Source organism: Aulonocara sp. 'chitande type north' Nkhata Bay, linkage group LG5, assembly GCF_057382095.1.
Source record: "Aulonocara sp. 'chitande type north' Nkhata Bay isolate Kocher_YH1m ecotype deep benthic linkage group LG5, A_spYH_male_GT1.1, whole genome shotgun sequence".
In the NCBI taxonomy this organism is placed as follows: domain Eukaryota; kingdom Metazoa; phylum Chordata; class Actinopteri; order Cichliformes; family Cichlidae; genus Aulonocara; species Aulonocara sp. 'chitande type north' Nkhata Bay.
In genome coordinates, this window is record NC_141348.1 from 42,246,007 (window position 1) to 42,267,890 (window position 21,884).

Below are 21,884 nucleotides of genomic sequence, written 5' to 3' on the forward strand. Positions count from 1 at the left end.
AATCCGCTGCTCACATATAAAAGATATGTAGCCACTGTAAAAGCACCCATTGGTTTTGGACTGAAACTAAATGTTTTGTTTGTTCGATTGTTTGTCCAAGAAGTGACTACATATATATTTACCAACCAATGATCAATTAATCAGAAAATTCTACCACTGACTGGTGACCTGTCCAGGTGTACCCCCCCCCCCCCCAAGTGTCAAGGTTCAAGGTTCAAGGTTCTTTATTTGTCACATGCATAGTTATACAAGTATAACACACAGTGAAATGTAGCCTGACACGCTCCTCGACATGTGCAAAAATGGGGGGGGGGGGTGTAGAGGAAGAACATTATATATATTTATATACAGACATATAGCATATACACTGGGTGAATGTGCAGTAGTAGCAGCAAGCAGGTGAATTCTGTACATAATATGAATAGACATCTGACTATTTTACAGGATAGACAATATGAACATATTTAAAATTAAAGGAATTGAAATGTACATTGTGCCTTGGTTTAGAGTGTCTGGAAGAGTCCTGTCTCAGTCAATTATAGATGATGTGAGAGGGCGGGTGTGTGTGTTTAGGGCATGGATGGCTTGGGGATAGAAGCTCCTCTTGAGTCTCTCTGTCCTTGCCCGGAAGATGCGGAACCTTCTACCAGATTGCAGAAGTTGGAACAGTTTGTTGCCAGGATGGGACGGGTCCTTCAGTATCTGCGCTGCTCTAGTCCGGCATCTCCTGGTGTAGGTGTCCTGAAGCGGGGGGAGAGCAATCCTGCAGCAGCGTTCTGCTGTACGGATCTCTGTACGGTGTCTCTGAAATGGACAAGCAGTTAAGAAGATGGATGGATGGATCCGTCCAAATTTCACCCTAATTTCATCCTTGGTCACTTATGCAGGTTTGAGTTGTGGAGACAACATTCAAAGCAGGTATGTAGGTACTCCAGGTGGACACCAAGGCCAGCTAAAAGATATCATCTCCTGGAGTGTGGAAGTGTGTCCCAGGTCATCCTCTGGGCCTCTTTCCTAAAGGACATGCTTCCATGAGGCATGTGAAGAGTATTATAACTACAACTAACTTACGTCTGTTTTTTCCTTGTGTGTGTGTGTGTGATATAGAGATGGTAGTGTGAAAAAAATGAAGCCGTCTTTGACCTTAAAGGCTACAGATTCTGGAAGTATGGGGTGTCCTCTCTCTTTACCTCAACCTGTACATAAACTGTTACAATAATCTGTTATCTCTGCTCATTAATCTGTCTGCTGTCAGCGATTCTGTGTAACTGTCGCTGTTATTAAACATGTTAGAGCTAAATGTCGCTGATATTGTCACATATCACACCGGAAGTGCAGTTATAGCTTACGGCTTTAAGAGAATAGAAGGAGAATGAATGTTTCTTTCTTTCTTTTTTGTGCGTCAGTGCGCTGGGAGGAGTGGCTCCGAGCTCCCTTTTTAAGAGATCCTGTAACGTTTGATCCTCTGAGGATTTGTGCAGACATGGAGCTTCTGCCACTTCTGTTTCTAAGCTTCTGTTTCCTGACTTTGTCCGGACGGACGTTTGCTGCTGAATCCGGTAAGAAACTCACTGATTTAGAGTGATCATGTGTGCAGGCGCAGTCACGTTTCACAGGAGCGGATGGAGCTTTAACGCTGCTCAGGCTGCGGCTTTAGTGGGTGGATGACTGCGGAGTCTACACCTGTGACATCAGCTTTTAATGCAGCCGCATTTCAGTATTGAAAAAACCAGAGTTGTTTTCTGTGTTGATCGTTATTTATTAGCGAAACTTATTATTTCGTTTGCATGTGTTTTACGTACGTGTGTGCGTCTTTGTCAGTGCGCTGCTTCCTGTAAACGCATCTGTTTTGGTCTCTGTTTAGACTGTGTGACATTTGTTTCCCAATGAACCTCATGTTCAGTTTGAAACACATATACACTGTTTCTACTAATACAGAGATAGTGTAGAGGTAGTGTTTCATAAAGAAAGACAAACAAAAGCGAAAAGTTGAGAGTTGCAGCAGCAAAACGTGTCAATTGTTGTCGATTTTTTTGTTGTTTTGTTTGTTTGTTTGTTTTTTGTCTCAGTCCAGATGTGACTAAACCTGTCTTTATTTCCCTCTTAAACAAAAAATGCGAAGATCTCTGCAATGAATCAGAAATGTATTCATCAACCCTTTGATGCATCTTTGTGGTAACTGAAATATGATATATGGATATCAGAATCAGAATACTTTATTGATTTGTTGGCTTAAAAAATAATAACAACTTTACAACAAGAGAAAGTCAAGTTTCAGCTCAGGCAATCACTATCAAAGAGTGTTTTCTACATTACAATAGACAGCCACGCTACTGGAGTCATGGTAAAGCTAGAAGTATTATATGATTATGCCTAACTCTTTTTATGGAGCCAACATTTGTGAATTGAATTTTACTTTTTAAAAATATTTGCTCTGTGATTTTAACTCCACTCATTAACATAGAGGCTTTTCCTGGAAAGTTTTGATGGCAGAGGGGAATGCTGGGAAATATGTTACCTGTACCTCCTGACATTGATCTCTGTTGTTCATCCAAAATTGTTGCATCAAGCGGATGCAGTTATATAAGAATAGGTCAACATGCAGAGAGAGTCAATTTTGATGGACCTCGCCTTCTGTGTCCTGATGTCAATGATGCTACACGTAATCTTTTCAGTGAGAGTCTTATAAAGTCATTACCACACATAATTTAAAATGCTGCTAAGTGGCGCTGAAAAGAGTAACGCGAGCAGAGAGCAGGACGAGAACTTTGGATTTGAGCCGTTCTGTCATGTTTGAGATTGAAACGTTCTTATCACTTGTGCTGATAATATGCAGTCATACCTTGAGTTATTTATGATCTCATTTGCCATTTGCCAAGATTTTATTTTGTAAGGACACTTCCTGTTATGTTGCTGAGATTATGCCAGAAGGTTCCAGGAAAGCTGATGCTCTGACTGGGGTTATTGCCCATCGTGCTGATAAAAAGCGTCACACAAAGTGAAGCGTCTGACTGGATATTTTTGATAATTACACTATAATACTTAGGGCTAACAACTGATTAAAATATGTAATTGCAATTATTTGACAGATTTATTTTTTCTGTTTTAAAAAATTAATATATAGATTTTTTTGAAATTTCCTAATGCTCTTGACATCATGGCAGTGCCAGATAAATTGGAGGTGGTTGTAGCTTAGGAGGCAGAGCACGTCATCTAGTAACCAGAAGGTTGGTATTTCAATCAAACGGAAAGAAAGCAATACCTTAGAAAAATATTAATAATAAATAATAATAAATGCTTGAATGAGAAAGTAAATTAAGCAAGTTGTATAAAATGCTTTGAGTGCTCAGGAAGAGTAAAGAAAACAGTCCATGTATGTTTTTCATTATCGCAACTTTATATGCATGTGTGTTTTCTCATTAGTGTAACAATACAATACATAACACATACTATAAAGAATATTCTGTAAAAGGTATTGCATGCTTATAAAACCTGCTAGGAGTACACTTGAGCTTATGCTCATCATTACTTTTCTTTCTTTGCACTGAGACAGTTGTTCAAGCAGAAAAGCATTTTGATATTTTTAGATGACAGGGCTGCTTACTTCTTCTGAAAAACATGCCCATACAGTCAAAAACAACCTCTCACATCACATAGATGTGGCACCTGTTGCCAAGTACTTATGTGCAAAGTGCAAACTATCTCACTGTGTGCTGTTTCATGTTTGGACCACTGCTGGGATGGTCTTCTGTGTAAATAGATGGCTCTGGCCTGTATTGCTGCTCTTCATCAGATCAAGCTATGACTGAAAGCCTCTTGCTTGTAGAATGGTCTGTCCAGCATGGTCTCCCTTTAACGAGTGGGCGGAAGGTTCTTCACATCACCAAGTGATATTCTAGGCTCTGTGTACCACAGTGATAACTCTGTTCACATCTGCAGTGGTCTTGTTGAGAGAACCATGTGACAGAGCTTAAAAGCTGAAGTAGCACTTGATTTTCTTAATCACGCATCTAAGAATTAGAGGCATTAAAAGGAATTTTAAAAGGCTTCATTACTGAGTTAACTTTGATAGTCCTAAGTATAGAGTGTGTGTGTGTGTGTGTGTGTGTGTGTGTGTGTGTGTGTGTGTGTGTGTGTGAGAGAGAGAGAGAGAGAGAGAGAGAGACAGAGAGAGAGAGAATATGAGATGCAGTGTTTGCTCTGGTACATTGTGTTGGTAAAGGTCACAAATTATTGTGTGGAGTTTTAAAGCTAACATGACATGATTTTTTTTCTGTCAATAGAGCAGATCAAAAATCTGAAAACAACACAAACACTGCGCAGTCACATATTCATGGGAATTGATGAATTTCGCGGTTCTGATTACATTATCAATATCACTTATTGATTTGATTCTTTATTGAGTCTCATTGGCTGATTGTCACCACCATTTCTAAGCAGCATATTGAAGACATTACTTTTATGTAAAATAATTACAGGCTGTCTGGTAAAATGTTTGCGTATGTTGGAGGTATTTCCCCTCTTTGTTGTGATAATTGTTGGTATCATTACCAGAGGCGATTCTAGGATCAGAGTTTTGGGGATGCTGAGCAGCTCCAGCCAGGAAAAATAAACTTTACACATCATGGTGAGACTTCTTCCCTGTCTCTGTCAGTCCCTGCATCCTTAAATGTCTTCAGTTGTCCCGAGTTCCTCTGACTGTCTCCTTGGTGCATTTAAACCCCTGTTCCTCCCTGTCCTCATCGTCTGTTGTCTTCGTCTCCGTTATCAGTCATCATAATTTTACCATCTCTGTGCAAGTCTGCAAATTTCTTTATTGAATCATAAGATTCTTAAAGTCATCAAGTCTCTCTGTGCCTGCCTTGTCACAAAACACAACATCACTGTTTTGTACATTTTAACAATTTAATCCCCACATTTGTGAAAGAAAAACAAAACACATTTTTGTATGTAACAAAACCATCAAATCTGATAAAGGTTATTTAAATGCTGCAAAAGAAGAATGGATTGGAATAAAAAAAAATTAATTAATTACTGCGTGAGAATAATGAATGATGCTCACAGTGAGTAAAAAGTAAACTGAGCGCATTTTTTGGACAGAGATTCACTTTTAATGTGTCTGTATAATATAATACAGACACATAAAAACACTTCCAAAACAGAAGAGTCCTTGAAATGTACAAAATATTAATAAAAAATTATAAAAATGGAGGCAACTTTGCCTGTTGTAGAATGTATGAAAAGATCTTTACTGCAGATACTAATTTTACTAATTTAATAATACTAATTTTGTGTTGTAAGATTTATGAGTTTCATGCTTTCATAGTGGTACTTAGGAGAGCTTAACATTTTTATCAGGTGGTACACACTGTAAAAGGTTTGAGAAACACTGATAAGTGTATGTGTGCTTTTGGAAAACATTTAAAGCTGCAGTACAGAATCTTTGAAAGAAGCTTAAAACATTTTTAGAATATAAACAGAGCATCTGCTTCTCTTTACAGCTCCTCACTCCACCAGGGCTGTTTGGCTCTTTCTGTGTGCAAATGTGATGTACGTACTGCAGCAGTCATACAGACAACTGGATGGTCCAAAAGTTGGCCGACCTATTACTGGCTGAGGTTTTAGAAGAGTTGTGGCTGAACCACATAAAAATATATCATTAATTTTAATCTCCCCAATCAATGATAATGTTATGTTGGAATGTTGTTAAAGAGGATAAAAATGTTTCAACCCAGTTTGTTTTGCAGATTCTGTACAGCAGCTTTAATATAGGGAGAACACAACTTCCAGATTGTGTGAGTAAAATCAGGTTTTTTCTCTTTGTCAGTTTAACAGTTTCTGTTGTGCCTGTCACTGTTCCCTGTCTGTTTTCTTACCTGGTTCTTCCTGACCTTGTACTTTCTCCTCACGTTCCCTCTTTCCTCTCTCCCTCTTTGGACTGACAATCATACACAAATAGATTGTATTCAATTAGATGACAAATTAAATTAATATAAAAAAAATACTATTAAGATCACTAACAAAAAGTCCTCTCTCAGTGTACTTTCAACCAAAAGGCAAATAACCAAACCACACGAACATCTAATGAAAGATAAATATTGAAACACTGATCCAACATTATTCTTGATTGACGGATCATTTGATTTTACACTTTTACCTGAATGTGGCTCCTTTTTTCTGAAAAAACTTCCTCATATCCATTATGAACCTGGCTGTCTCTGTACACACACACACACACACACACACACACACACACACACACACACACACACACACACACACACACACATCCAGTCAGTTAGCTAGTTAGTACCTTGGGTGTGATATCGGTACATGCACATATGACAAAATAAGCAGCTTCTCTCATTCCATTTCAAACAGGGTGGCAACAACAGCAAGCTATGGACAATTTAAAGTTTTAGATTTTAAATAAGCTATATAAATTTCAATGGGAGCAGCAGGATGATCAAATGTCGCTGATTTTACTACAGAGCAGGACGGATTGTAGGGTAGCAAACATCTTCGGAAAACACATTTTCAACACTGCAGGTTACCTGGGTGTAGGGATTTGTATTGGCAAGAATCTGGCGATATAATATTTATCATAATACAGGGTAGACGATACAATATATTGCGATACTAAAAGCCAGACGATATTTGTGTTTAGTAGGACTAAATTTTTAATTAGGAAAACTCACAGTAAACAGTCCAAACTGTTAAATGCTTGACATGAGCTATCTGAAACAAAAACACTCTCTCTCTCTCTCTCTGAAATATCAAGTATTTTTTTTAACATGAAAAAGTAAACAATGTAACACTGAGGTCTAACTTGCTAAGTACTATGATTGTAAAATACTTATCCAAAAATTGCTCTATGGAGCATCAAAACAAAGCACTTTTTATGTGACCTTAACATAAACAAATATAAATCAAAAATGAAATTGCTTGAAGAATCCATCCAAGTAAACATTAACAAAAAATGTAAAGGGCTATTACAATTAAGTAAAATAAAGTACAGCTCTGCAGTGTCCATCAATGGAACATTTTTAGTACAACCTGAAAAAAGGAATTTACTCATCTAAATAAGTGCTTATGAGACTCAACCAAAATGTCAAACATTCTCATATCAGAGATTTTACATGTTATAGTGTTTTTTCAGTGCTTATTTTTTAATTTCCAGATTTTTGTGCAGGAATACAAGCTGATCGACATGGTCAGCTCTCGGGACACTTCTTGGTGCATTTACTATGTCTCCTGCAGAGGAGAAAACTCTCTCTGCAGAGACACTTGTTCCAGGAATGCATAGGAAACTCCTTGCTACTTTGGATAGTTGAGGGTATTCCTGTTCATGGTCCTTCCACCAACTGAGAGGATTTCCTGTGAGAGGCAAAGGGGTCTCATCTCTATACCTCTTGATCTCAGCTGCAGCAACATCATGTTCTGATTTTGGTGCAGTATTGTCACTAGTAGAGGCAAACGTAGCTCCGAGCAAGTCCACCAATGCACATGAGGTCCTCTGTCTCTTTAGGGGTGGCCGAGGGATGGAGTCAAAGCTGTCTTTGTTATGTGGGTGATGAGCCTCCTCTGTGGCATTCTCTTCCTCCACCTGTTTGTCAGTCTCCTTATTCTTTTGCTGCTGAAAAACATTAAATTCAAATAGTAATATTGTCAGAAAGTCAAAATTCAAATCCAAGATTCACCCTGTTCTGCACTAATATTTGATGACAAATGTCATCAATATACTTAAAAAATAACATAAAATTTATTCACTTGCTTATAACTTCAGTTGAATTTTCCAAATAAATTCATTCATTCATTTACTTACATTTTCTTCCTTCTTTATCACAGTCACCTCAGTGTCCAACAGTCTGGAATAGGTCTCACTGGTCTCTGCTTCAGACAGGAAGGGCAGGTCCTTAAACTGAGGATCAACAGCTGCCATCCATAGTGTCTCCCTCTCATTTACATATCTCTTTCCCAGATCTTCTGCTATGGCAGTCTTAATGTCCCTTACTGTCGGTGTATCATCAACACTTTCTTGTGCACCAATCACAAGCTTTGCATGAAGAGGAGCAATGATGGACAGGGTTGGCATGCTCTCCTCTGACATCACCAGGGTGGCGTCCTTCATAGGCTTGAGTGCCCTGACAACTTCTTCTGCACATGTGATGTCAGACTCAATGTGAAAATTTCTTTTTCACTCTTCCTAACTTCTGCAGAAAGAAGAGCTGCACAGATGGCTGGTTGCTGTTCTAAAAATCATTCTATCATATCATAGGAGCTATTCCATCTTGTAATTACGTCCATGATCAACCTGTGAGCTGGTATCTGAAGGAGGCACTGTTTCTGCTTTGCATGTCAAAGCAATTGTCTCTGCCAAGCTCAGGGAGTCCAGCACTGTTGCTTTGACTTTGTGGTACAACTTTGGCAGAGCGATGTCCGTGATGTGTTGTCGGGAAGGAACGGTGTAACAGGGCTCCAGCATTTTAATCATATTCCGAAATCCTTTATTCTCCACAACACTCAGAGGGCGCATGTCTTTGGAAATAAAAACAAGTACTGACTGCGTTATTTTTGTTGCACAAGTTGAAGTTGCTGGGCGTTTCGAAAAGTTAACTTCTTCAATTGTCTGTTGAGCGGGATCACCTCGTTTCATTTTAAAATTAGCATTTGACGCTATGTCGCTATGGCATGTGTGTTCATAAATTTGTTGTGTTACCGGAATATTTGACTCTGGCAGTGCAGATTTTACAGACTGCATAGCTCTTGTCATAGTCTTTACTGCCTTCTTTTGTCCTAAATCCAAAATAAGTTCACACATCAGATTCGAAAGCTGCTGGGGCCGGCTGTATCCTCTCCTCTTCAATCATCAGTTAGCTAGCACAATTGGCCACACATCCACTGTTCTGCTTCTTTGGTTTTGGCAATCTAGACGCTTCTACAGTTATTGCGAGACCTCGATAACTGTAGAAGACCTTGATAAAACTGATTTTGAATATCGATTCAGTATCATTGCACAAAATTTCGCGATATTTCGGTGTATCGATATTTTCTTGCATCCCTACCTGGGTGTAATGGTTTTCAGCTAAAAAGAAACATGGTCTACTCCTACCTAACTATATAAAGAGTAACTGAAGGTTAAATGCAGCTGAAATGTCCTGTTTTAAGCCAGCTGCATCTCAGCCACCATCGCTCTGGCAGAAAGGGCGCTAGAGCCAGAGCAGGAGAAAGCCGAGCTGGAACAAACCATTTTGTTGTTAGAATATTACGTCTCAACCAAGTACTGTATGGTTTTTAGATTTTTAGTGGTGTGTCACACAAACAGCAAATATTCTCAAAAAAAGTAAGAAAACTTTGGGAGTGCTTTGATTCGTTTTGGGGGTGCTTCAGCTGTGTGTTGGTAGAAGGGAGAAGCATTTCTGTAACAGCTCATGTGGATGCAGTAATATTAGCAAAAATCAATATTCAGAGAGAGTCCTCTTTAATGGACCTCACACTGACTTCTGTAAACAGAAATGTAGTACATGAAGTAAAGGTGAGCTATTACACTGATTTCCAGCTCCATACTTGATTCTTGGACACTTCTGGAACAGTTTATCATGATTAACAGTTCACAATGATCCTTGTTTATCTCAGACTGGGCCTTGGTGCAGCCTCTGACTCCATCCTCTCTGAAACAAGCTCTTCAGCTCCTTCAGCCTCAGTTTAAACCAGTTACTCTCACACTGTGCAGTGAGGCGTGGACTACAGAGGAACAATGTGAAGAGGAGCTAAAGCAAAAAACTGCGACGTTTGCGATTTCATGTTGTGACTGTTTTTCTTTTTTGTTGAACTTGGATTGGTTTTTGTTGTTCGTGATTAATAAAAAAAAATAAGCGTGAACTTTCTTCTGGTTAGCTGTCCCTGACTCATACCTGACTTTTCCTTCTGTCCTCATCAATCTGTATGAAAACACACTGTTTAATTAATGTTTTGTCTTTCAGGGACACCTGTGACCAGAGTGACGGTGAAAGAAGATGCTGATGCCATTTTACCCTGTTCCCTCAGCACCAATGAGAACATTGAGTCAATGCTGTTTGACTGGAAGAAAGAGGGAAAGCAGGTGTTCATATACAATAATGGCACACATCATAACAATGACTTTGAAGATCAGTCTGTGGAGTTCAAAGGTCGAGTCTCACATTTTCCAGAAGAGCTGAAGCATGGCAACGCCTCCATAAGAATAACAGACACTAGACTAGAGGACAAAGGAAACTATATCTGTATTTTTCCAAAAAGTCAGTCCGGTGGTATAAGATTCCACATTGAGCTTGCTGTTGGTGAGTGCTGTTATGAATCAGGTGATTACTTACAGATGAAACAGTCAGCATGCACATCTGGCAGGGTCTCACCCCCACAGCACACCTGCAGTGATATTTGCAATATCTAATGAAAAAAACTGAGACCTTCCCATGTTCATGCTGCCCCTGCACCTGTCTACTTATCTAAGCTCTGAGGTGCCCTCAGATCCATTCAGTCTTCACTAAACAAAATAAATCTCTGTGAATGCAAATCAAATCAAATCAAATCACTTTTTATTGTCACATCACATGTGCAGGCACACTGGCACAGCACATGCGAGTGAAATTCTTGTGTGCGAGCCCCACAAGCAACAGAGATGTGCAAACACAACAACACAAACGAGCAAAATACAAGAATGGCCAACCTGAAACTAATAAATATATGTACAATATATAATAGTGTATGCATTTCTGGATGTGTATACTAAATATTTTCCTACGTGTGTGTGTGTGTGTGTGTGTGTGTGTGTGTGTGTGTGTGTGTATACACATTTTTACAAATTAAATAGTAAAAAAATAAAATAAAATAATAATAATAATAATAAAATATATAAAATATACAGAGTTGAATATGTGCAAAACAAGTGGCATTTATATACAGTGTGGAGTGCATAATGTTGAAGTTCCAGTAGTGAAGCTGAGGTGTCTATGACGTGTTCAGCAGTCTGATGGCCTGATGGAAAAAGCTGTCTCTCAGTCTGCTGGTACGGGACCGGATGCTGCAGAACCTCCTTCCTGATGGAAGCAGTCTGAACAGTTTATGGCTGGGGTGACTGGAGTCCTTGATGATCCTCCCCGCTTTCCTCAGGCACCGCTTCCTGTAGATGTCTTGGAGGGAGGGAAGCTCACCTCCAATTATCCGTTCAGAGCACCGCACTACTCGCTGGAGAGCTTTGCAGTTGTAGGCGGTGCTGTTGCCATACCAGGTGGTGATGCATCCAGTGAGGATGCTCTCAATGGCACAGCGATAGAAGGTCCTGAGGATGCGGGGGCTCATGCCGAATCTTTTCAGTCTCCTGAGAAAGAAGAGGCGCTGCTGCGCCTTCTTCACTGTTTTGTTTGTGTGTACTGACCACGTAAGATCCTCAGCCAGGTGTACGCCAAGGAACCGGAAGCTGCTCACTCTCTCCACAGCAGCGCCGTTGATGGTGATGGGGGTGTGTACTTCTCTGCACGTCCGGAAGTCCACTATCAACTCCTTTGTCTTTGCGACGTTGAGGGTGAGATGGTTGTCTTGACACCAGTGGGTCAGGGCGCTGACCTCCTCCCTGTAAGCCGTCTCATCACCGTTGGTGATAAGACCCACCACTGTAGTGTCGTCCGCAAACTTCACAATGATGTTGGAGCTGTTAGTGGCTGTGCAGTCGTAGGTGTAGAGTGAGTACAGGAGAGGGCTCAGTACACACCCCTGTGGAGCACCAGTGTTCAGTGTGATGGGGGATGAGGTGATGCTGCCCAGTCTGACCACCTGGCGTCTGTCAGACAGGAAGCTAAGGACTGTAAAAGGTGAATGAAAAAATTCTGACTTCACCTGAAATTTCAGACTGACAGCTGTTCAAATTGTTTTCTGATTGTGTCATAACACATCCACCACCATAAACCAGCCTTTTGTATAATATACATAAGGACATTTATGGATTATGTGACTTTGCCTTCCTTTTTTAGTTAGGGATTATAACAATATGTCTAATATAGCAGGTTAACACTCCTGAATTTGTTTTCTCAAGTTTGAACTGACTGCCTATTGATAATTACACAGTCACCTCTAATATTTGTGCTTTTTTCCCTTTCAGAGCCCATATTAACTTGTTAGAGCCTCTCACAGGCATGTGCACTTCTGCATGTCTGTAACTACCAGAATAAACTTTTTAATAATTTACAAACCATAAATATCTGATACCTGCCTGTTTCATCACTGTGAAGTAAAATCTGTGATCTTTAATACAGTCTGTTAGTTTTACCTTTAGCTCTAACACAGATCATTTGTTTGAGGATTATGCAGGAAATGACTGAAGCCTTGATATTTTTAGCCCTTTACTTCAAGTGTTAAATACAGTTAATCAGTCATTCTAAGGGCTAAGAGGCTAAAACTTGCAGGCTATCCTCTTCAATTTGTCTACAATAAATGTACCAAATTTCAGGCTGACATATAGAAGTAGCTGTAAGATATTACAGTTTAGTTCAAAGTGCAAAGCAGAGCATGTCTAATCAATTACCTTAAAACGCCACAATAATCTCTCCAAAGTTAACAAATAATAAGGATTAATTTTATTTTTTTGCCGTTCAAACGTTCGTAAATACTAAACTACAAAAACCATCTGCTAAATAACGAAAATAATAATTAAGTATTTTTAATAGGGTCTTTTTCGACAGATAAAATTGGTTTTCTATAATTTATTTTCGTTCAATTGAAACAGCGAGGTTAACTACATTAACTTCCATATGTGGTCAGACAGGTAATTTTTCCAGATTCAAAAGGAGCGTGGTTTCACTGCGTTAACTTTCTATCGGATGATGATAGCTGTCAATCAAACAGCCGTGTGATTGGCGTAAAGATTAATTTTTCTGTTTGACTGATTAGAATAACGGTCTCGTGGGCGCGTCGCTTCAGGTCGGCGGCAGATGCTGATAGGTTATTGATGTTCGTGGGGGTTTAAGGATTTCAGCGATACCAAACTTGATTGGTGAAGTAATCTTACAATTCCTTAAAACTGGCTTTAAAATCCCAGTTTTGTTAGTTTGCTTAGCTCCGATAAAACTTTTTGACAGAATAATTTCATTTTTTTTCAGGTTGTTTTTACTTCCGCTTGAACTGAAACGAGCTGAAGTTAATCTGTGGGGGTTTTTTTCTTTAAACGACCCCATGTTTGTCTTTTAAACTCTGTTTTTTGTCCAATAAACGGCTTTTTAATGGTGATGCTAATAGCTAGAATGAACGTCACGAACTATTTACTGCCGTAAATTAAGACGCGGGTGTTTTTAAGTCGTAATCCTTCACTGGGGTTCATGAATCTACTGAAAGATAAATATCTGAGCTTTAAAACGACGTATAACGTCTCCGTGTCTATGTTGTCCATGTCATGAAAATATACAGTATGTTTATTTATTAATATTTCCATGCAAACCCGGGTCGCATACAACCTCTGCGTTTTAAAAAGTTAAAGGTCCGAATCATCGCAGGTGAGTCATGCTTGTTGACGTCACTGATATTTGCCTCCTCGTGTGTATACGTGAACTCCTTACAAGTTATTCAACCGAGTAGAAAACTAGCTTATGAGCTACATAAAGTATCTTATCCCTCTCAGTGTAATTTAAAAAAAAAAAACAGTTCTAGTTGTATGTTTTAAGAGAAGTGTGGATTTGTTTTGGAGATTGCATTTTGTTTTTGCTGATATTTTCTGTAACCTCTACAGTTGTTCAAATATTTATTTATATTCGTATTTATGACAATTATAAACAGCACTGAAATCCTTCCTATTTTTTTTTCTGTTGACTGCTTCTCTTAGCTTCCACCAACGTTGTTAGCAAACTTGCTCAAATAAATAAATTGTGATCGGTGAAAAGCTCAGCCTATCATCGATAGTTGATATATTTGTCCAATCGCACAACCTTAGTCCAAACCTTTTCTCTATATAAATGTCTGCATGTGAGTCTAAAATATTGTTGAGTAAAAACTCTGAGTTGAGTTAGTACTCTTTTCTTTGTTTTCAAACATCAAAAAGAACTGATTTACTGCCATTTTTCTTTTACAATATTTCTATTATGTGTTTACATTCTTATTATATTCTTATACAATGTATTATGTGTTCACAGGTGCAGCTCCAGAGCCTTCTGTCACAAATCTTGATCAAACAAATGACTGGGCAGTCCTTAAGTGTGATGTTAAGGGTGCTTACCCCAAACCTACAGTGGAGTGGTGGAACAGTAACAATCAAACCATTCCTTCAGAGGAGCCACAGGTCTCTAAAAAAGGAGAGCGCTTCTTCATCACCCTCAAAACTACTGTGAAAAAGACTGGCCGCTATCACTGTGTCGCCACACAGAAGGAAATCTGGCATCAGGCACATACGGAAATCAATGTGCGTTTGAATGGTGAGTGAAATTTTAATCTTAAAATGTTTTAAGAAAATAGTGTTTTTCAAAAATGTGTGCACAGACTGAATGCAAAAAATTATGTCAGCACAGAAACAAAAAAATAAATAATGAAACGATAAAGACATGCAGTCAGATGTCTGGAAAAAAATTTTCAGGTGAAAAAGTAGAGGTGTGTGATAAAACACTCCAGCAGACAGATTCACTGGAGCCGAAGCAAAAAGTAACTCGTAGCCACGATCACCCCAGTTGTCGTTCTTGTGCTCAAAGACTCACAACTACAGTGAGCTCAGAGGCGTTATTCTGAGTGAGCTTCTCCGAATAGGTAGATATCTTCAGCGTCTTTGATCGACAGTCCCACCAGGTTCAAATCCACAATCTGGCTAGTTTGCACTGGTTTACCTGTCAATGTAAGTGTGTATGTGTATGTGTATATATATATATATATATATATATATATATATATATATATATACATATATATATATATATATATACATATGTATATATATATATATATGTATAAAAAAAAAAAAAAAAAACACCCAGCGCGCCCCTGCGGGCGGTTTATCCTTCAAGCTCGGGTCCTCTACCAGAGGCCTGGGAGCTTGAGGGTCCTGCGCAGTATCTTAGCTGTTCCCAGGACTGCGCTCTTCTGGACAGAGATCTCCGATGTTATTCCCGGGATCTGCTGGAGCCACTCGCCTAGCTTGGGAGTCACCGCACCTAGTGCTCCGATTACCACGGGGACCACCGTTACCTTCACCCTCCACATCCTCTCGAGCTCTTCTCTGAGCCCTTGGTATTTCTCCAGCTTCTCGTGTTCCTTCTTCCTGATATTGCTGTCATTCGGAACCGCTACATCGATCACTACGGCCATCTTCTTCTGTTTTTCTACCACCACTATGTCCGGTTGGTTAACCACCACCATTTTGTCCGTCTGTATCTGGAAGTCCCACAGGATCTTAGCTCGGTCATTCTCCACCACCCTTGGGGGCATCTCCCATTTTGACCTCGGGACTTCTAGGTTATACTCGGCACAGATGTTCCTGTACACTATGCCGGCCACTTGGTTATGGCGTTCCATGTATGCCTTGCCTGCTAGCATCTTGCACCCTGCTGTTATGTGCTGGATTGTCTCTGGGGCATCTTTACACAGCCTGCACCTGGGGTCTTGCCTGGTGTGATAGACCCCAGCCTCTATGGATCTTGTACTCAGAGCTTGTTCTTGTGCTGCCATGATTAGTGCCTCTGTGCTGTCTTTCAGTCCAGCTTTGTCCAGCCACTGGTAGGATTTCTGGATATCAGCCACCTCCTCTATCTGCCGGTGGTACATACCGTGCAGGGGCCTGTCCTTCCATGATGGTTCCTCGTCTCCCTCCTCTTTCTTGGGTTTCTGCTGCCTGAGGTATTCACTGAGCACTCGGTCAGTTGGGGCCATCTTCCCAATGTATTCTTGGATGTTCCTTGTCTCATCCTGGACTGTGGTGCTGACACTCACCAGTCCCCGGCCCCCTTCCTTCCGCTTAGCGTACAGCCTCAGGGTGCTGGACTTGGGGTGAAACCCTCCATGCATGGTAAGGAGCTTTCTTGTCTTTATGTCAGTGGCTTCTATCTCCTCCTTTGGCCAGCCTATTACCCCAGCAGGGTACCTGATCACGGGCAGGGCGTACGTGTTGATGGCCCGGATCTTGTTCTTACCATTCAGCTGACTCCTCAGGACTTGCCTGACCCTCTGCAGGTACTTGGTGGTTGCAGCCTTTCTAGCGGCCTCTTCATGGTTCCCATTTGCCTGCGGGATCCCCAGGTACTTGTAACTGTCCTCTATGTCTGCAATGTTGCCTTCTGGTAGTTCAATCCCCTCAGTTCTGACTACCTTCCCTCTCTTTGTTACCATCCGACTACACTTCTCCAGTCCGAACGACATTCCAATGTCATTGCTGTATAGCCTGGTAGTGTGGATCAGTGAATCGATGTCTCGTTCACTCTTGGCATACAGCTTGATGTCATCCATGTACAGGAGGTGGCTGACAACTGCTCCGTTCCGTAGTCGGTATCCGTAGCCAGTCTTGTTAATGATCTCACTGAGGGGGTTCAGGCCTATGCAGAACAGCAGTGGGGACAGAGCATCTCCTTGGTAGATCCCGCACTTGATGGTAACTTGTGCTATGGGCTTGGAGTTGGCCTCTAGTATTGTACGCCACATCCCCATTGAGTTCCTGATGAAGGCTCTTAGGGTCCCATTGATCTTGTACAATTCTAGGCATTCCAGTATCCAGCTGTGGGGCATTGAGTCATAGGCCTTCTTGTAATCAATCCAGGCAGTGCACAGGTTGGTCAGTCTGGTCTTGCAGTCTCGGCTGATTGTTCTGTCTACCAGTAGCTGGTGTTTTGCACCTCTGGTATTCTTGCCAATTCCTTTCTGTGTCCCGCTCATGTATTGACCCATGTGCCTGTTCATCTTAGCCGATATGATGCCTGACAGGAGCTTCCATGTAGTACTGAGGCAGGTTATTGGTCGGTAGTTGGAGGGGACCGGTCCCTTCTTGGGGTCCTTGGGGATCAGGACCGTCCGGCCTTCAGTTAGCCATTCCGGGTGTCTCTCGTTAACTAGCAGCTGGTTCATTTGTGCTGCCAGACGCTCGTGGAGTGCAGTCAGCTTCTTCAGCCAGTAGGCGTGAACCATGTCGGGCCCTGGTGCTGTCCAACTCTTCATACTGGAGACCCTTTCTTGGATATCTGCCACTGTGATGGTTACTGGACCCTGTTCAGGGAGGTCGCTGTGGTCTGCCCTCAGATCCACTAGCCACTGAGCATTGCCGTTATGGGTTGCATCCTTCTCCCATATGCTCTTCCAGTATTGCTCCGTCTCCAGCCTTGGTGGTGCTGTTCTCTTATTGTTCCCTTGCCACTGAGAGTACACCTTTGCTGGTTCTGTGGAGAACAGCTGGTTTATTCTCCTGCCTTCTATCTCTCTGGTGTACCTCCTCAAGCGGCTGGCCAAGGCTGTGAGTCTTTGCTTGGCAGTTTCCAAGGCCTCAGGTATGGACAGCTTGCTGTATTTCTTAGGCACCTTATTTGTCGCACCTTTCTGCAACTCCGTTAGTTGGCTAACCTCCCTCCGTGCTACTTTGATCTTGCCCTCTAGCCTCCTTCTCCATGGAGGGTACTGCCCCTTGTGGCTGTTCAACTTGTAGCCAAGCATCTCACTGATCACTGCTGCCGTATTGTAGATCAGCTTGTTAGTGTCGGTAATCGTGGTTGTAGGTATTGCCCGTAGTGCTGCATTAACATCATCTAGCAGACCTTCTGAGGGTACTTCGCGTAATCTTGGTAACCGGCTACGGGGGATCCAGGTTTCAAGCTTGGCCATGATCCTATTTTTCAGGTCAGCTCCTCTCGCACTCAACGATCCTTCTCCTATCGCACTTGGGGCTATGTACCCAATCTCGGGTGGGGGTGATGATATCTCCCCCCTGACCTGGCGTCCTGACTCCTCCTTGCCGTAGCATTTGTGTTGTACCTCGTCAATCTCTAGCTGTGAGAGCAGTCCCTTCTTTCGAATGTTGGAACACTGAGCTACTAGTTGTTTCGCCGTCATTGTGGATGTTGGGTATCGAAGAATCCATAGGTCCCTCATCCTATTCATGTAGCCCCTTCCGCCGGGGTTACTTGCGTAGTAGCATTCCAACAACGCCCTGTTTTCGTCCCTTGCCCACCGATGCCTTCTTGTTCCAGTAGCCCACTTTTCGTCAGGGTGCCCTGGTTCCTCAACACCTGACGCGGACCTTGTTGATCCGGGCGACGTCCGAGCCGGCATGCCTTCATATTTATCTGTCTCGCTCATGTCTGCGGTAGGCTTGCTTAGCATAGGGGGTCTAGCCTTAGGACCCTTACTGGATACAGACGCCCCAGGCAGGAATCGAACTTGCGATCCTCTGTTCCATATATATATATATATATACATATATATATATATATATATATATATATATATATATATATATATATATAGATAATGTTTTGTAAAGCAGAATGGTCCAAAATACCTTCAGCCACAATCCAGACCTTAATTGGAACCAACAGGAAGCGTTCAGAGGCTGTAATTTAAGCATAAGGCGGATCTACTAAATATTGATTTCATTTCTTTCTTTTTTTTTTGTGGTACACAAATTTATGCACCTGCCTGACTTTGTTTAAACAATTATTGCACACTTTCTGTAAATCCAATAAATGTCATTTCACTTCTCAAATATCACTGTGTGTGTGTAATTGTTTTATTGTAACAACCATCGATTTATACAGGAAAATAATGACTATTAACAAGGTTGCCCAAACTTTTGTATCCCACTGTAAAAGCAGAGCAATAAAAACATTTTCTTAGAATTAATTTTAAGGAATGGAGGTTTAGCAAGAGGAAAGAAGGAGTCTCTGAGCAACAGCACAAAGATTCAAACATCCTTCTGATGGAGGAAGCTCCAGCATCATCATCCTCACTGCTCATAGCAGAAACCAGCCTGGTAGCTGTGGAGACGCGCAGGAGAAAACAGGAAGTTAGATCCATGTTGACATCACTGAGCTTGCTGTTGAAACCTGAGGTCTGCTCATGACATCCCTTCACAGGCTGAGGGTTACATCAGTGTTTTTTTCTTCTGTTTCAGAGTTCCCTGTTGGATGGGTCATTGCTACTTTTGTCTTTTGTGTTCTTTTTGTGTTAGTTCTCCTGTATTTACTTAGAACTAGAGTATGTAACTATATTAACGGTAAGTTTTGATAATGTGTTATTTCAACAATCATGATTAGCAGACAATAACAAATTCTTTATCACATTCTTAAACATTTCCACATTTATTTAAAATAATTTTGTTTTCCTTCCTGCAGGATTACAAGCAGCCAGGGAATATGTTTAAAACAAGTCACAGCACCTCACCTTGACCATGACTCAACCTTTAAATGAGGTGTGTGTGTGTGTGTGTGTGTGTGTGTGTGTGTGTGTGTGTGTGTGTGTGTGTGTGCGCGCAGATGTGTGAGCAGCATCTGCAATCATGCCTCGCTGGCTAAAAAGCCTGTGCTGACTGTTGTACTTGTTGTTGTTGGAATGTGTCAGGCTGTGAGCTGCGGAGCTGCAGCCGACTGAGAGTGTGACAGCAACTGAGTGTCAATAAAGATGAAAAGTGCTGAAGTGTGGTCGGGTCTGTCCTTACTGCCACAGAATTATTGTCTGAAGACCAAGAAAAATGCCCAACAGATTTATTTTCCCAAGTGGATGATTACATTTTTTGCTATACTGGTCACTTGATATTCATATACATTTTATTAGATTTTTATTAGAATTTTTTGATTTTGAGTTATTACAATCAGAACAGACCAGACCGTGGGTCAGAAAAGAAGAAAGAAGATAAGTTACAGTGAAGGTTGATAGAAGGAGAGGGAGGAAAAATAAGAGAAGAAGAGGGATAAAGAGTGAGGGAGAGAGAAAAAAACACTGAAAATCTGCTTCATCACCTGCTGAAAAAAAAAACAAGCAAAAACAATACAGCAGGGAAACCACATCAACAGCCAACACATGCATAAATAACAGTAAATAATATCTGTGAAGGTTCTCAGTCATCCAGGTCATGGTATTTTAAAGAGCTTGGAAAGAAAAGTGTCTGGACTTCTTTAAGTTGCTTGAAGACATTTTACCTTTCATCAGACAAGTTTCTCCAGTTCTAAGTCACATGAAGTCACATGATATGGTGGGGCTAGCTTTCAAAGCGGGTTCACCCGAAACCTTGGCCGATTGTGACCTACATCCGTTTTCACACCGTGGCGTGATTAGTGTGATTAGTTAGAGAATCACAGGGAGTTCCCCCCTAGGACTTAAATCTGGGACTCGCCACCATTTGACCTTAGAAATGGTCTATCTGCAACTTTTCTTCACTTCGACGGCATCAGGTAATGTTCATATGTTGATTTGCGGTTTTCTTCCATTTTTGAGCTATAGTGGTCCCGCACTATAACACGGTTCACCTTTCACGGCATCACTGTTTTGCGGATTTTTTTGTGCAGTTTTGCATGCTTTTATTTAACAGCGCATTGTGTCATGTGTACGGATTGGCTGTATACCAATGTCAATCAATCTCATCTTGTGTCTCCTGTACTGTACAGAATGCTTTCAGCTTGTAAAATTTACACAAATCTTCGATCGCTAGCAGTGTGACTCTGAAGTGCTGTACTGTATGTCTCTAAGTTTTCTCCCCAACAAACACACCAATGTCAGTGAAACGTTTTGCACCGAAAAAGGCAGCCGCGGGTGACTTCGGTTTCATTCTGTAATACTGGACTTAATTTTCTACGATGGTTAAAAAATAAAGTTGGCTCCTTCACGGATTTCACCTATTGCAGGTTATTTTTAGAACATAACTCCTGCGATAAACAAGGAACCGCTGTACTGCAGAATATATTTAAGGTACAAGGTTCTTTATTCGTCACATGCATAGTTATACAGGTATAACACACAGTGAAATGTAACCTGACATGCTCCTCGACTTGTGCATATACATTAGGTCAGGGTTTGGCAACCTTTCTGATGATGCCATCTAAAATTTCCTCGGAAGTCAATTTGCCATGTAATTGCATTAGCAATAAATTGCAAAAAGCTACTTAGAAAAGGATCCTGGTGTTATTTGTCTCTCAGAAACAGTTCATAACTTCCCTTCAACTCATTCATGTCACCTAAAAGGTAAACCTGTTTCTCCATCACCTGTTCAGCTCTGATGATTCAGTAAGGACATCTTCATGTTTCCCTCTCACCACCAGGGGTGGAAGTAACGAATTACAAATACTCACGTTACTGTAATTAAGTAGATTTTTTGGGTACTTGTACTTTTATGAGTAATTTTTCAAGTGTGTAATTTTACTCATACTTGAGTAAAACTTACACCATGTAATCTACTTCGCTACTTATAAAATCAAAAGTCGCTACTGAGTACGCCCACAATTTGAATTATTATTCAAACCTTTCATCTGCATTTTTGCAGCCAATAAGGCCGTGCGATCGCGACCACGTCGATTTAAGACATAAGCAAAGAATAAACTCCGCTGCAGCAGCAGGCACAGGTGTCTAGAGGTGCTAAATGGTGGAGTATAAACTACTTTATAGACGGAAGATTTGGAGACAAAGAAGCCAAAATGGAGACAGAGGACAACACTTTCAACCGTGAAAATGACGTAGAAAAGACGGAGGACGCGTGCCCGTGGCCGTACCTGGAGGAATTTTTCGTGTACAGAGGGAGAAAAGGAGACAGCGTACAGATGCAGTGCAAACTTTGTTTGACCTCTACAGTCATTTCAGCTTACAAGACTTCAGCATCTAATCTAAAAAAACACATTGAGGTAAGAGGTTTTACAACTATACGTGTATGATATTGCTTTCTTATTTTTCATGTGTGTTAAGGTTATTAGTTTGGC

The 21,884-nt window shown here is 41.0% G+C and overlaps 1 protein-coding gene and 1 pseudogene across 1 annotated transcript; one reads left to right on the top strand and one right to left on the bottom strand.

Moving 5' to 3' along the window:
- The first annotated feature begins 1,471 nt into the window (after window positions 1–1,471).
- On the top strand, window positions 1,472–19,224 carry LOC147331402 (butyrophilin-like protein 10). The gene is made up of 4 exons (XM_086293673.1): window positions 1,472–1,559; window positions 9,984–10,319; window positions 14,154–14,432; window positions 19,094–19,224. The coding sequence occupies exons 1-4, from the start codon at window positions 1,484–1,486 to the stop codon at window positions 19,204–19,206; spliced, it is 804 nt and encodes a 267-aa protein (XP_086149799.1). The 5' UTR covers window positions 1,472–1,483; the 3' UTR covers window positions 19,207–19,224.
- On the bottom strand, window positions 7,163–8,494 carry LOC147331403 (E3 SUMO-protein ligase ZBED1-like; annotated as a pseudogene).
- Window positions 19,225–21,884: the final 2,660 nt, after the last annotated feature.